The sequence below is a fragment of the Emydura macquarii genome, unplaced genomic scaffold (genome assembly GCF_026122565.2).
Source record: "Emydura macquarii macquarii isolate MOO-44397 ecotype Brisbane River unplaced genomic scaffold, CSIRO-AGI_Emac_v2 contig_170, whole genome shotgun sequence".
Taxonomy (NCBI): domain Eukaryota; kingdom Metazoa; phylum Chordata; order Testudines; family Chelidae; genus Emydura; species Emydura macquarii.
Genome location: NW_027130307.1, coordinates 75,183 through 90,204, shown reverse-complemented (window position 1 = coordinate 90,204; position 15,022 = coordinate 75,183). Strand labels below are relative to the sequence as shown.

The following is a 15,022-nucleotide window of genomic DNA, read 5'->3' as shown; positions in this document are numbered from 1 at the left end:
CTCCCAACTCTCTGAGCTACTGGCTGGAATTCTGGCCTGTGATTGTCACAGACTTGGTCCTATCTGGCCTTGGAATTTCTGTATCAAGGAGGCGCCCTTTGACCTACACATCCAGGGGCCTGATCCGGCCTTGTCCTCCACCTTGTGTAGTCATTCGCCCCAGTGCCAAGCTGCTGCCTGAGCCGAAGGGAAGCATCTGACACCCTGTTCCACTGGTATAAATGGCTGCCCAGGGCAATGGAGAATTGGGTCTATAGTCTTTATCTCAACCTCTTTGTTCTTTTCAGAAGGTCCAGTGAAATATGCTGGACTGATAACCCTGGAGAACTGACTCTTCCGTTTGTTCACGGAGCAGGCAGGGCAAAGGCAGGGCCGGGCAAGCTCTTCCCAGCAACGTATGTGACTCCACTCTGAGCAGGAAGGGATCCTCTCTCCTGAATAATACCTCATGACTGCAGACTCCGGGGGTCCCGTTATAAAACTCCAACCTTCGGAGGGCAGCAATATTAAAACCCAACACCTTCTGCCCCATAACCTGCCTGTCCCCTTTTCTGTTTTCTAGCTGCCTTTCTGGGAGACATCGCATTGGACGAGGAGGACCTCAGGTTGTTCCAAGTGGACCGAAGCGTGGACCTCAAACGCCGCACTATCAAAAAAACAGACACCAACATCTCAGGTACGGCAGCACCTTAAGAGTGGCAGGGACTCTTTACTCTGGTCCCTTTCTGGTGCTTCCTTTCGATGTCTCCATACACAGGGGGTCGGAGAAGAGGGAGTTGCCAAAGCCTTCCACTAGTACCACTCGTGGTTAAGATTTATAAGTGAGTCCCCCTCCCCCCCGCTCTAAACCCATAGCAGAGGGATGTTTCTGCCCCAGCTAAACATGGCATGTTGCGGAGCCGCTGATTTATGGCAGGTGTTGTCTCATGCTGTGCCGTGTAATGGAACAGAGGGAGCGTCCTCGATGCAGAGGGGATTAGCTGGCAGGGAATGGCTCGACCCAGGGCCCCTTGGGAAAAGGGGCTCTTGGACTGGAGTTTTCAAAGGGGCCTGATGGAGGTGAGTGAAAGTCAATGGGAGTTGGGAGCCCCGTTTCCCTAGAAGCCCCTTTGAAAACTCCAGCCTATATCGTTAGCCCGGTATTCATTATTGGAGAACACGTGGCTGCAGGACACTCTCGGAAGGGAGAACTTGACCCAGTGATAGGGTTCTGGCCTGAGAATCAGGAGGCCTGAAGTCCTCGGCTCTGCCACTGATATGCTGTGTGACCTCGGGTGAGTCACTTCACCTCTCTGTGACTCCATCTGGAAATAGCTATAACAACACGTGCCCATCTTCACACAGTGCTTCGAGCTCTAGTAAGAGGAAGCACTGATGCTTATTCGTCATGCCCTGGTTGTCTCTGGTGGGGACTGTCTTGTAGCTCCCTTAAAAGGAGCAAGAAGTAGATGGGACCTGAGAAGAGGTTTAATATTCCCCCTCTCATCGTCAGATACTTAATGTCTTGATTATTTGTACTATCTCAGAGCCTAGGAGCCCAGGCCATGGAACAAGACCCATTCTGCTTGTCGTCAGCGATCCTTCGGGGTCGAGGATGATCTGTCCCAGGTTTTATTATATATGGGTCCTTTGGTGAGTGGGGAGTCGGATCCTTGAGCCCCAGACTCATTGGCAGAGGTTGCAGGTGGTGTTGGCAGGCCGGGCTGGGGCCACGATTGCTGCTTGACAGTTGTCTGCCCTTCCTCTTCTGGTGTTTGCTACCAGGGCGAGGCAATTTTCCCGAGAAATGGTCGTTCCTTCTCTGCTGAATCTTCCCTTGTGCTAGGTGATGTATGAACGCAGAACAAAGGGGACAATACCTGCCCCAAGGAGCTCACTGGTTTAGCCCTGAGATCCGCAGGTAGGAAGGACGCTTCCCCGTCACCAAGTTTCTCTTTCTGTGTCATATACAAGTCACAGATCCTCTTGCAGCGAGACGTCCTCCTGTTCTAGTGCTTTTCACCACAGGCCCTTAACTAGTGACTTGTTCACAGGAGCCATTTGGTGCGACCCGAACTGCGGGGCTCCCCTGCCCTGTTCTCCTGCCTTTCTTTCATCTCTCCCTCCCTACCAAAGGTAAACAAAACGGCTTGGCCGGCACTGGAGGGTTGCATAGACCCTGCCTCCCCTCCTGCTGCGAGTCAGGGGTCATTTGCCCGTGGAAGCTGCTCCACTGTTAGCTCAGCTGGTACTGAGAACGATTGAAAAGGGTACCGCCACCTCTGGCATGGCTCCACTGATAATATTTGCCGGCCCCGCGTCCATTTGGGATAAGACAAAGGTAACCTGGCTCACAAGGGCCTGTTCCAACCCTGCTCCTCAGGGCAGCGGTTTAACCATTCACATTCCCCTGGCAGCAGTGGCATTACTGGGGATCTAACCTCCCGTCCTGCTGTCTCAGGGGAGTCTCCCCGGCGGTGGGAACTATTAGGCTGGGGGAGAATCTCCGCACAGAGAAGAGCAGACGCCCCATTGCTTAGAACTATTAAAACTGGGCTAGGCAAAGTCCTGGGGAACAGACTAGAGGGGGCAACCCAGCCGTAGGCCCCAGGGGGCAATGGACCAGTTGAGGGCTAAGAGCTTTTCTCCGTCTGTCGTTTCTCCTCCCTCACGCACCGTAATGCCTCACGTAAGGTGGGTGCCGTGGTCCGCTCTGGCTGAGATTCTCTAAGGCGACTGGTCCTTTGGGATACCTCCAAAGTGGCCTGACTTTCAGACCGTGCAGAGCACCGGCCCTCTGATAACGTGACCCCTTTCAGGCGTCTTGAGCTGGGCACCCAAAATCACTGTCACAAATCTCCTATGAACCTTAGAGCCTCAGCCTTCCCGCAGACATGGGAACGCGCTATCCTGTCCTGGATGCCGTCGCATCGTCTCCTTGCCGGGGGCCTGTCTGGGCAGCCTTGGCCACGCCACGTCCCTTAGCAATCCCAGCCCATCCAGGCGGGCAGCACTTTCCAGGAGCCCCAGGGTGGCGGCATGGCTGACGCTGGGCATTCCAGGCGATTGGGAGACAAAGAATTTGGCACTCCCCGGCTGCTCTGATTTCATTTCCTTACAGAGCCAGCCAAAATTTTGGAAGTGGCTGTGATTCCCAGGCCAAGCACACGTCACTTGAGATCCAGGGGGCACTAGCTGGCATCTGCTTTGCCCCATCCCAATCCAACTCAAGAAGGACATAAGCAGCTCTCTCTTTGGCGCTGCGGAGAACAGGTGGCTTTGGTGAAGGCCGTGCTAGAAGAGTAATTAGTCCATCCTGCCTATAATCTGGGCTAGCAGGGTGATCACATCCTGGGTTTCCTCTGGGAAGTCCTGGATTCAAGTGTGACGTAGACTCATTCCTGAAATGAGTTTGGCGGTCTCATCTTAGTCCCTGTTGTCATGACCCTCAAATTGGGTCTTGGATTCACGTGCCTCGCCCCAGAACGGATGTAATGGAGCATAGATTATTGATTGGTGGTGTGTGTCGGGCTCTTTGGGCCAGGTCCATCGCTGGTGTAACTGAAGTCGGTGTTACACCAGGGAGGAATGTGGCCTGGGACCGTATAAGAATCCCATAAGTATCTCATTTAGTCCGGTCACCTGGACTAAAGAAGATACTTCCGTGGTCACACACCCCTCCTTCTCTGCTCTCATGCCCCCCAGGAATCACTACCAACAGCACCAGCCTGAAGCCCAGGAGAAAGCAGAAGAGACAATGGAAGCAGGGCCAGGAGCGGTCTCGAAGCCGCCGGGCAGCCACTTCCCGTCATGAGAGGGTGTGGCCGGACGGGGTCATTCCCTACGTGATCAGTGGGAACTTCAGTGGTGAGTGGGGGCGATCGGCACGTGCTGGCCCTGCCGGCTCTGTACGCAGGGAGCACATTCCATCACCAAGCTGTGTATGGGCTGGGGTGGCCCGGTTCTATTTTCTCATAGTCTGTGGCTGAGGAGAGACGGTCTGCAGCATGGCAGCTGTGTGGTCCAGAGCTTAGAGCAGCGGATTGGGCGTCAGGACGCCTGGGTTCCATTCCCAGCTCTGCCCACAGCTTGCTGTGGCACTTGATACGAGTGGCTTCCCCGCTCTGTGCGTCCGTTTCCCTATCGGTTAAAATGGGGATGATGGCGACTCTAACCTACAGATGAGGCACATAGTGGCTTCCCCTGCGAGCAACAGGAACTGCTGAGTGCTGGGCCCCTTTGAAAATCTTACAGCGCCATGTAAGAGTGACGGATCATGGCGCGTGTTGCAGTGTCCGTTGCTGTTGGTCCCGTGTGACAGGTGGGGCTCAGATGCATTCCCATGTTACTCCTCTCCCATCTCAGCAGGGCCTATTGTTATTACGTATTATTTGTATTCTTGTAGCACCTAGGAGCTCTAACTATGGACCGGACCCCATTGTGCTAGGTGCTGTACGAACCGAGAACGAAAAGCCCAAGAGGCTTAGAGTCTAAGCTGAACTCCTGGTCTCCTCCTGCCTCTCTTGCAGGCAGCCAGCGTGCAGTTTTCCGGCAAGCCATGCGCCACTGGGAGAAGCACACCTGTGTCACGTTCTTGGAGCGCAATACGGAAGAGAGCTACATAGTGTTTACGCACAGGCCATGCGGGTGAGTGGGGCTGAGGCAGCTGCCAGGCGACAGCTGGTCCTCGTCCACCAGTGCCACGGGGGACATTGTGCACTGGGCAGAATTGCCCAAACTGGGAACCAAGGCTGAGAGTTTTTCAAAGCAGCCTAGGGGGTTTAGGTACCTACTTCACTTTGAAATTCAATAGGATCTGAGCACTTTACTCCCTTAGGGCCCCTTTGGCCCCCCAGCCTTAAATGCTGCGTGCCGACCTGAGCTCCCCAATAACAAGTGGGGCAGGATTGCCTGGTGATTAAACCACAACCATGGGAATTAGGAGACCTGTTCTCGGATCCACCGCTGGCTTGGGCAGATCACTTCGCCACCTAGTGCCTCAGTTTCCATATCTGCGCAGTGGTGATAACAATAATGTCCTGCCCCCGAAGGGGAATGTGAGGATGCATTCTGTAAAGTGCTTTGAGACCCTCAAATGGAAGGAAGGCCTTGGATTAAGAATTACGATTTTAATGATAAAAGACATTGGCAAATTGGAGTTCAGAGGAGAGGTGGCGGAATTATTATGGGCCAAGTTTGAAATGTGGGTGCCTGGATTTGCTGTGCACACACAGGGCCGGACTCTCCTCTCACACTGGGGTAACCCTGCTGAAGTCAAGTAGCTACGTGGTGTAAATCTGATGTTCGGAGAGAACCCGATCCCCCAGTTATGCTGTGGAACTCATTGCCGCGTGATATATTTGAGGCCAGGAGTTTAGCGGCTTTAAAAGAAGGATTGGAGATTTACATGGATCATAAGATTAGTCAGAGTCCTAGTAGTAAGAACCAAAAATAAAACAAGAGCTTGGGAAGAGAGAAATCTTCATGCTTCAGGGCATGTATCAACTTCTAACTAATGAGGGTTGGGAAGAAACTTTTGCACCATCCTCTGAAGCACCCGATGCTAGTCACTGTTGGAGAAACCACTCTGGGCTAGGGGGAGGCCTGCTCTGATCCAGTGAGGTGCTGCCTCTGTCTCTGAGATTCACAGACCTATTTGCGCGCACACAGTGTGCGTATGCCTCTAAATGGGAAAATCTGGTAATGAGGATGGATTCAGACACCCCAATCTGTGTACGCTGGAGAAGCAGCAGTGAACAGAGATGGGGAGATGTGACAGTTGTCCGCGTAGTCAGCGGGAAAAGGGGAGAGTCCTTGGGGTGGGGACTGAAATAGGATGAAATTAAGCAAGGGAAAATGCAGGCTGGATCTCGGTGAATGTTTCCTGACTGGGAGATGCATCAGGCTATGGGAGGAAGTGGTGGATTATGAAGGCTTTCAGCTAGCCTGGGCAAAGCAGTGCATGGAGCAGTCCCGGGCTGGCCAGGCTGGGTAGACAGGATAAGGCAACCTTGTTTGTGCCATCTCCACACCAGGGCAGAGGGCAAGTGGAGGTGGAAGGAAGGCTGCTCCCCGGCTTGGCAGGTGCTGGCTTTCCTCAGCAGATGTGCTACACTGCGGGAAGGAGGGGGGACCAGCTTTCACTTGGAGCGTCCCAGCCCAAATGCAGGAGCCGCAGGAATGCCACCCGTTCTTCCTCGTGCACGCGTGCGGTACAAATGCCACAAAGCACAGTTATGAATTAATCTTCTGGGGCATAACATTTGGTTTAGCAGAGTCAATCCACAGAGGAGCAAGGGAACCACCCTCCTCCCCCAACCAGGCGGGTAACAGCCAGGAGTCCTTCTCATTACACAGGAATGAAGCCTCTTGGTGGGAGACCAGCAGGGACTTGGAGCAGTGCGGAGGTGGAGAGCTCAGCACTGAAGGGGCGAAGGGGTGATGAACTGGGTCGTGTTCCATAGCAAGCCCTGTTGGCCGGCAGTAGCAATGCCAAAGCATGACCCTTTCACCCCTTCCGTAAAGGACAGCAGGTTAAGCTGCTTGCTTGCTTTGTTCGGATTCAGTTCTTCTTCCACCCCAGCTGTCCGTGGCCGTAGATTGGGGTGCCCTATTGAATGAGAATGGGAAACGAGACAGCTGGATTCACTAGAGGCTGAGCTGAAGGCACTAAGCAGCCGAGAGGATGTGCCACCAGATCAGGCCCTAAAGGAGATGTTTTACCTTGATTTGCTGTCAGCACGTTCAGGCCCCCAAAATTCTTGGAGCGGAGAACACACCTCCCTGTGGCTGCTCAGCCTTCGCGTGGCTTGGGCTGACTCCACATGTCTTTAAGGAGGGGATAGACAAAAACATAAGGTATTCCCAGGGAATCCACCTCTAATCCCAGGGGCGGGAGAGAGACGTCCCAAAGAGCCATCCTCCAGGACATGTCCACACATCCTGAGCTGTGGGACCAGATTCTGATCCCACTGGGACCTGGCCAGTTCTCACAGAGGCCGGTGACTATCTCCCCGTTGACTGTAAGGGGGGTTTAGATCAGAGCGTATCCAGTGACTTCAGGGGTGTTAGTTCTGCTGGGCAGGGCTGGTGCCGGGGTCAGTCTGGCCCGTGCAGTGCAGAGCTCTCCATGCCGGTCCCAAGCGGGGGATGCATCCAGGGGTTCGGCTCAGAGCAGCAGCCAGCCGCGTAGATGCTCCTGCAGAGCTTGTCCGAGCTCTCTGGAGTCTGGCCAAGGAGCCTTGCTAGTGGGGTTTTGGCTCTTCTAGTTCCAGTCTCGGCCAGACCCCAAGTGCAGCGCTACAGAAAGGAGAAGCAATTGCTCTTAGGAGTTAACCCGGAACTCCCAGGCAAAGATCCAGGCCAGGTCTTACTCCATCCAAGCTGGTACCCCCCTCCCAACCTGGGGCAGCTGGCCCCGGGGGTCTGGTGGCTTTCACTTTTCCAGGCCTCAGGCAGCTGCAGCCTGTCAGCCCTGTGGGAAGAGCTGAACCTGCCCAGTTTCCGACTAGTCCCTACTCGAGTTAAAGTTACACCGGCTTTCATTTAAATGAAACGTGGGCAGGCAGTTAAAAGTTTCCAAAGAATAACGCTTTTCCATATGTGCTGCCCCTTGCGGAGACGGTCCAGCGCTAGTACTCAGGGCCCCATTGATTTCTAAACCATGTGAAAGGCCAGGATTTCGCCTTGGTCAAAGGGGCATGCCCCCTTCTCCACCCAGCTCTCAGGTGAGCCTGGTCACGATAAGAGGGGGTGGGCGTAGCTCACTGTGTGAGGAGCATGCTTTCCTGTTTGTGAGCTGCAAAGGGACATCCTGTGATCAGGTCTCGCAAGGGAGCCCAGCGTGCACTGCTTCTCTCCTGCAATCACTCACCTCTCTGGGCCGGGCAGCTCTGGCTTTACTGGAAGTCCCTTTTCCCAGGTGGACACTGCAGGAGCATGGGTTGGCTCCAGACCTTTCCATCGTGCAGTGAGATTGCAGGCCGTTGCCAATCTAGAGATCCTGGGATGATGAATAGAACCCTACCCCTAACCCTCGGCCGCTTAGCCCCAGGGTAAGTGCATAGCTTTAAAGCCATGAAGCCTTTGGAGACCGGCATATTGGCACCTCCCCCTGCACATTGCCCCAGGGAATGGCAGTGACCAGAGGGTTAAGGAGAAGTGAGTGGCTGATTTCTCATTCCTGCTGTGCATGGGGTTTGATGGGGCTCTTCTCCCCCCTTCCTCCCACCCAACCCAGGTGCTGTTCCTACGTGGGACACAGAGGAGGGGGACCCCAGGCCATCTCCATTGGCAAAAACTGTGACAAGTTCGGGATTGTGGTTCACGAGCTGGGCCATGTCATCGGCTTCTGGCACGAGCACACGCGTCCAGACCGGGATGACCATGTGTCCATTGTCCGGGACAACATCCAGCCAGGTAAAGGCCCCCGCACGCCTCTCTCCTCCCCTTCCACCCCAGGCATTGCATCCTTGAGGGTGGGATTGGGAAGCAGCTGTGAATAATCAGCCCATACTTGAGGGGAGAAAGCTAAACCAAGTACACTCGTGGCTTACCCAGGTTCCCGAACCCTTCCCCGCCCGGTGTTGCCTCCCTTGCTTTATTCATGCCTCTGTCACCCCCGGTTTCCGCAGGGCAGGAGTATAACTTCTTGAAGATGGAGCCTGAAGAGGTGGAGTCCCTGGGCGAGACGTACGATTTTGACAGCATCATGCACTATGCCAGGAACACCTTCTCCAGGTAAGAGTCCAAGGAGATGTTGCTTCATTCACGCGCGCACATGCCTCTGGCCTCTCCCACCGCAGCGTCTTTGGGAAAGCCACGCCTTGGGCTGGAGCACTCCGCCATGCACCGTGGAGCCGCCACGAGGATGAGCCTCGCCCCCTGCATGAGGCATTCGGGGTCGGATGAGATTCCCAGCTGGGCACGCTCTGCTGACTCCTTGGGGCTCAGATGATTTTCCCTGGGAAGAGGCCTGAGGGGACCAGATGCCTCTGTTAGGGAGTGGGGGGGCGGATCAAAGAAGCCAGGTGATGTAATAGGGAGGCAATTGACAGGAGCAGGCAGAGAATATTCCTCGATGCAGACGTCTGCAGGTGACTGGGCAAGCCAGTGGGAGCTGCAGAATTGGGCCTCTAAGCCAAATTCACGACTGGCCTTCCTCCACTGACGTCAGGGAGGGGTCCCGCGTCCGTGCGTGCTGGGCGATGAGCTGGCTGCGACTCTAGGGGGGGTTCACTCTCTCCCCCCTCTGAGGAGAAGTCAAGGAGGGCTCTCTCCTAAGGCGGCTGGGCCCTGCAGGTCTCTCGCTGCCCAGCCTGAGCTGCTGAGTGTCACCCCACTGGCTCTCCCCCAGGTCCTGGCCTGGGCTGGGCAGATGGGCCTGGGGCTGCTGACAGCACTGCCGGTTCCAGAGGGGAGATGGAGAGCTGGGGGAGAGAGAAGCAGCCGCTTGCATCCCGGCGGGAAGTCCACTCATGGTAGAGGAGGTGGGGAAATGGGTTGGGAGCTGCAGCCTCCAGCAGGGCGACCCGCCGGCAAGGGCACTAAAAGGGGAGGAAAAATCCTTGCCTCAGGGCGGCTCGGTGCTTCTGAGATATCCCTCCAGAATCTCAAGGGACATGCTGCTCCAGGTCCCACGCAGAGGCAACGGCCTGTGCCAGTGAGTCATTGGAGAGCGGCTCCTCGATCCGCCTGAGCGAGCACTCCATTAAAAGCCCATCCCATGGCAGGCCCCAGCAAACAACACCTCTGTCAAAATAGGCCTGGCAGCATTTCCCAGGGCTGGCCGTGGCCGGCTGCCTTGTAAGAGTCGGGGGCAAGAGGTGAGTGTTTGCCTCCGAAATGCAGGGGAGCTGTAGTGCTGGGCCTGGAAAACCCCTCCTTGTCCTGGGGAGAAGGCTATGCTCTCCCAAGCGGCGCCCCCCTGCCTCCCACGCTTCCTTTCTGCATCCCTGATTCAGTTCTTCTTTCTGCACCCCAGCTGTGGAAAGCCATAGAATAGGGTGCGCAGGTACTAGCCTAGAGAGAGATGGGACGTGTCGATGGATTGGAAGGAAGTGGAAATCAAAAAGATCCATGTCATCATAATACCCAGCTCTGGGATAGCCATTCAGCTGTAGTACTGAGCCTCTCCTGTGCCTTCTGCCCTTGCCCATGCCGGATTGTTCCCTGCAATATGTTCTCCAGGGTTTCAATGTTTGAATTGATGAGGCTTCACGCCCTTCCTTCAGGAATTTATTCCTTGACCCTTCCTCCAGGCCTTTCCTCATTAGCAAATGTTTCCTGCTCTGCAGCCCCAGTTTCTGCAGGTCAGGTGCACCTCGTCCCATCTCCCATAGCCATGAATGATTCTCCCACCCACTCTGTGTTTGCAGCGATGAAGCTGGGGTCTCCCCCGAGGTGCACCGGAGCGGAGAGAGACACGCACAGAGTGTATTCTCACATGCAGCGAGTCACGTTTGAATCCTGATTAAATGCATGAGAAATCCCCTCGGGAGAAGTTCACCTTCTGACACAGCGGCAGCCAGGGAAAGGGCTTTAAAAACAGATTGCTAATTATTGTAACACACAGATTGCTGGGAGCAAGCCAGCAGCGCCGTGTCTGAATCTGCCGCCGCAGCCCACCTCCCAGCGGGTTGCGTCCTTGCATGCTGTGGGCTGACGATGTCCTCTGCTGAGCCTCTCGCTTTATCCCTCCTTTTGTTGCCGCTGTTGGGCTTTCCAGTCTTTTCCCTGGGAGGTTGGCTGGCAGGTGAATCCTAGGTTGTGAATTCCTTTCGGCCGAGCCAGTCACTGCGCGCTCTGCAGACGCGTGTCGCTGCAGGCTACGAAGGTGCAGCTGGTGCAGTTTGTCCGCGCTGTGTTTGTGGTGCTGCGTGGTGTGTTTCAGCTGGTACGGTTGCCAGCTTCATCCATGCTGCCCGGGACATGCCGCTGGGTCTTGCTTTCATAAGAGAGACACAACGTACCCCAGACGGCATGAACCAAATCACCTGTTATCCAGAAAGGAGGCAGGTCCTTCTGGCTGTTTACCATGGATTATAACTGGACTGGGGGCTGGATACACAGTCATGCCTGAGTCAGCATGGGGGCTTCCTTCCTTTCCAGGGTGTTGGGCATTCTGTGAGACCAGCCGAATCAGCCCGGCTCAGGCCCCAATTCAGCTGGTGCAGAAGCATGCACCCAATCTGTTACATTGACGTCAGCAGGACTACCCGGGTGCATAAAACTGGGCTTTGCTGAATCAGAGCCTACGGCACCTTAACTATAAAAACCTTGGTCATCCTGGCTCACATTTTCAAAAGTCGCTAGTTAGGGCAGCCTGAACCAATGGGAGGGGTCTTGATTCTATTCCCAGCTCTGCCACTGACCTGCTGGATGACCTTGGGCAAGTCATTTTGCCTCTCTGTCCCACCTTCCTTTTCTGATTTAGGCTGTAATCTCTTCTAGACCAGGCTACATGTGTGCGGCACCCAGCACAATGGTGCCCCGATCTCTAGGTGCTACCATAATAATTTGAGACCTCTTTGGCTTTTGCTACCCAACTTGGGACCCCTCTTGGGGCCCTGGTTTGCAGAGCTGTTGAGCACACTCTCCGCTCCAGTTCAGGGCAGTGCGGGATGCACACATCCATCTCCTCTCAACCAGGAGAGGGTGGAAATGCTAGGTGAATTCTGCAGAATTCTGCACCAGTGGCTTCAGGCACCCAGAAGGAGGGGAGGCTTCTGAACAGTGTCCTGCTGATCTGGGAAGCTGGCATTTGCCTATAGTTGGGCAAAGTAACATCTGCAAGAGACGGCGTCCCTGATCACCTAGAGCTCCCGGCCCTCCATCAAGAGCTTTGCATAATCGCGGTTGCTCGGCACATTTTCCCCCCCTTTTAATAAAAAGGCCTGGTATTTCCACCCTGCCCAGCGATTTTGTGAAATCGAGCCTCCGGGGCCCAGCTCTGGGACAAAAGCTGATGGGCTGCTCCCTCATGACTCATATTCCCAGGGCCATTGGCAACTCGCCCCATGGTTACTCACTGTGGAGCCGGCCCTGAAATTTCATCATTTGTTTTCCATCTCCAGCCAAAACCTTAGGAGGAGGTGAAAGGCTGGTCAGGGACATCCTCGAGGATGACTTGCAGCACATGATGGCGGCGCTGCTGCTGGTCGAGAACGTCCCATCTGCCTTGCCTTGTGCTGCTCTTTTAAATCCCGTTGCTTGCTTGCCTCTTGGCTTCGGCTGCCAGATGAGAATCCCTGCCAACTGGGCGAAGCGTGTAACAATAACTCCACGGGGCCAGGAAAAGCACGCCTGAAAATCACTCAAGATGACAGGATGGAAACTAGAGAGAAATAAAAGCCCCCCTGCTCTCCCCCTTCCAGATTTAAACTGCTCCATATGGTAACAGGAGCAGGGAAAGATTCCATTTATTAACAGCAGAATCCGGACCCATCGGGGGGCGCAGGCGGGGGGAGGGGAGCACTAGCTGCTTGCATAGCCTCTCTGATCTCAACGCCTCCTTCTCGGTCTTTTTCATTTTCTTTCATTTTCCCTCTCTCAGGGTATGTCTACCCCGCTGTAGCGCGTCAGGCCTGGTCTACACTGGAAAATGAGGTCGGTCTCACTGCCCGTCGGGGTGTGAAGAATCAGTCCCCCGGTGTGGCGTAGTTAAGCCAACCTCTTGGAGAGGTGGTTTAACCGTGACTGTTGCCAGTGTCCGCACTGAAGTGCTGCAGCGCCGTGTCGCCAGTACAGACGAGCGCGGTTTTCCGATCGCTGTAGTGACACACCTACTAGCTAGGTTGATGGAGGAATTCTTCTGTCGACCTAGCGCTGTCTGCACCGGGGGTTAGCTCGCTATAGTTCTGTCTCTCAGAGGTGTGGGCTTTTCACACCCCTGGGAGACGTAGCTTTGCTGCCTGTATAGACCAGTCCTCTTCCACACACATTCTCATTCGTTTTCTCTCCGCCTTTTCCTTTCCCTGTTGTATTCTTTCTCTGACTGCCTTTAGCCTGTCTAGCAGCCTGTGGGCATCATGGGATTTGCTGCCTTTTGAGCTTGCTTCTGAGAAGAGGCAGGAAATATACACTCCAAAGCACTGGGTGTAGAACGGGCCAATGCCGGGCCTGCAATACACTTTGAGCCCCATCCTGCTGACGTTAAAGTTGCTTGGAAAACTCCTGTTGCCTTCAGTAGCAGGAGGATCAGGCGCACTGGCTCGCTGGGAGTTGGGGGTGCTCATCTCTTCGCCCGCGGGGAAAGCTGCGTGCAGGAGCCTGGCCCTTGAGGATGATGTGTCTGCAGGGATGATCCTGCCTTCTTCATGGAGAGCAGTTGGATTGGATGGTGTGAGAGACCCAGCTGGCATCTTGCAGTCGACCTTGGAGTGTCCCCGGGTGATGGGGAGTGAACCTCTTCCCTGAACCTTTCCTGTTTGTGGGATGAGCTCAGAGCACTGGCGGGATGATGTGCTCAGACCACAGCCTGGCCCATGAGCAATCCCTCTCCGCTATCCCCTCCGGGCAGTTGAGATCTCTGGTGATGACACACTCGCTGCATGTCTTGGCCGCCCTGCCCTCTGGTGGCTGGGTTTCCATGGCAATCCCCTCGCCTGGTTCCCTCGCTGACCACTCCGCACCCTTGTTTACGTTTTGGTGTATTTCGTGTTTGGCTGTGAGATGGCGAAGGGCCATGGGGAGCTGCCCTGCTCTGTGCAGCTGCTGCTGGCTGGTCACTCCAAAGTCACATACTTTATGTAGCCCGTGTCAGAGACAGAACTAGAACTCAGGACCCCCTCTGCTCTAACCACTAGACACCACTCCCCTCCCAGAGCTAGGGATAGAACCCAGGAGTCCTGACTCCAAACCCCCTCTGCTGTGAAAACCAGACCCCGTTCCTCTCCCTCTGGCCGATACCCGAGGAGACGGCTGATTGCAGCAACGCTAATACCATGTATAGCACTACATCCAGCTTTTCTCTTCTACCCACTTGGTCCTAAAATCCCCCAGAACGAAGCTGGTCTGTCTCCTGAGGGGGCGAGTTGTGTACTTCTCCCCTCTTCGTTCCGCCAGCCAGTCCAGGGAATAGTTGGGCTGAATTTTTGTGGCACCCCTTTTTAACTGTGTGGCCAGTTGGGGTCTGGGCCACATCCATCTCGGGGATAACTCCACTGACTCCGGCCTCCCTCCAAGCGCAGCGAGCGGGGTTTGCGGTGGGTGCATACCGCTTAGACGTGAGCAGAGCAGGACTCTCTCTGGAATGGTTGAGCCAGGCCCACCAAGCCTCACTTAGGCTCTTGGACTGGGCCTAGGCGTGTAGCTGAGGTGGCGTGATCCGAGAGGAGGGCAAGCCCCTCCATTGCTCTGCAGCCACTTTGGGCAGAAGGGGGAGCCCTTCGTGTTGAGCCCATGACGTGAATTTCTGCCCCCGGTGCCGCTTTGCTGTGGAGGCCCCAGGGGAGCTGAGGAGCTGACACCATCCATTCCCCTCACCCCTCTCCGCTCTTCTTCCAGAGGGATTTTCCTTGACACCATCCAGCCCAAATACAATGTGAACGGCGTGGTGCCCCACATTGGCCAGCGGACTCGGCTGAGCAAAGGGGACATAGACCAGGCGCGCAAGCTGTACAGATGCCCAGGTAAGTGCCACTAGCTACTCGGTATCCAAGGTGGGGGGGCAGGGTAGGTGCAGAACACACATCTGCCAGCTGGGATCAAGGGCGACACAGAAACCTGCTACACCAGCCTTATCTGGTACGTTGTTGTTGTTGTGACTGGTATTACAGTAGCAGCCAAGATCCCAATTGAGTTTGAGGCTCTATTGTGCTAGGTGCTGTACATACACATAAGGCAAGGACAGTGCCTGCCCCAAAGAGCTTGCAATCTAAATAGAAGGGGCAGACAAAGAGTAGGAAAACAGAGGATTATTATTCCCATTTTACAGAAGGGGAATGGAGGCACGGCGAGGTCACCCAGGGAGTCCATTGCAGAGGCAGGAATTGAACCCGTGATCCCAGGAGGCCTTAACCACATGAGCCTCCTGGTTGAAATT

The 15,022-nt window shown here is 55.1% G+C and overlaps 1 protein-coding gene across 4 annotated transcripts in view; it reads left to right on the top strand.

Annotated features, from left to right (window-relative positions):
* Nucleotides 1-15,022, top strand: part of BMP1 (bone morphogenetic protein 1) — a 70,193-nt gene that overhangs the window by 29,102 nt on the left and 26,069 nt on the right. For all 4 annotated transcript variants that reach the window (XM_067544488.1, XM_067544485.1, XM_067544487.1 and 1 more), the window contains 6 exons: nt 563-676; nt 3,685-3,846; nt 4,509-4,626; nt 8,219-8,397; nt 8,613-8,718; nt 14,485-14,609. In XM_067544488.1, coding sequence (XP_067400589.1) covers nt 563-676; nt 3,685-3,846; nt 4,509-4,626; nt 8,219-8,397; nt 8,613-8,718; nt 14,485-14,609 — 804 coding nt within the window. The remainder of the gene's footprint in view (nt 1-562; nt 677-3,684; nt 3,847-4,508; nt 4,627-8,218; nt 8,398-8,612; nt 8,719-14,484; nt 14,610-15,022) is intronic.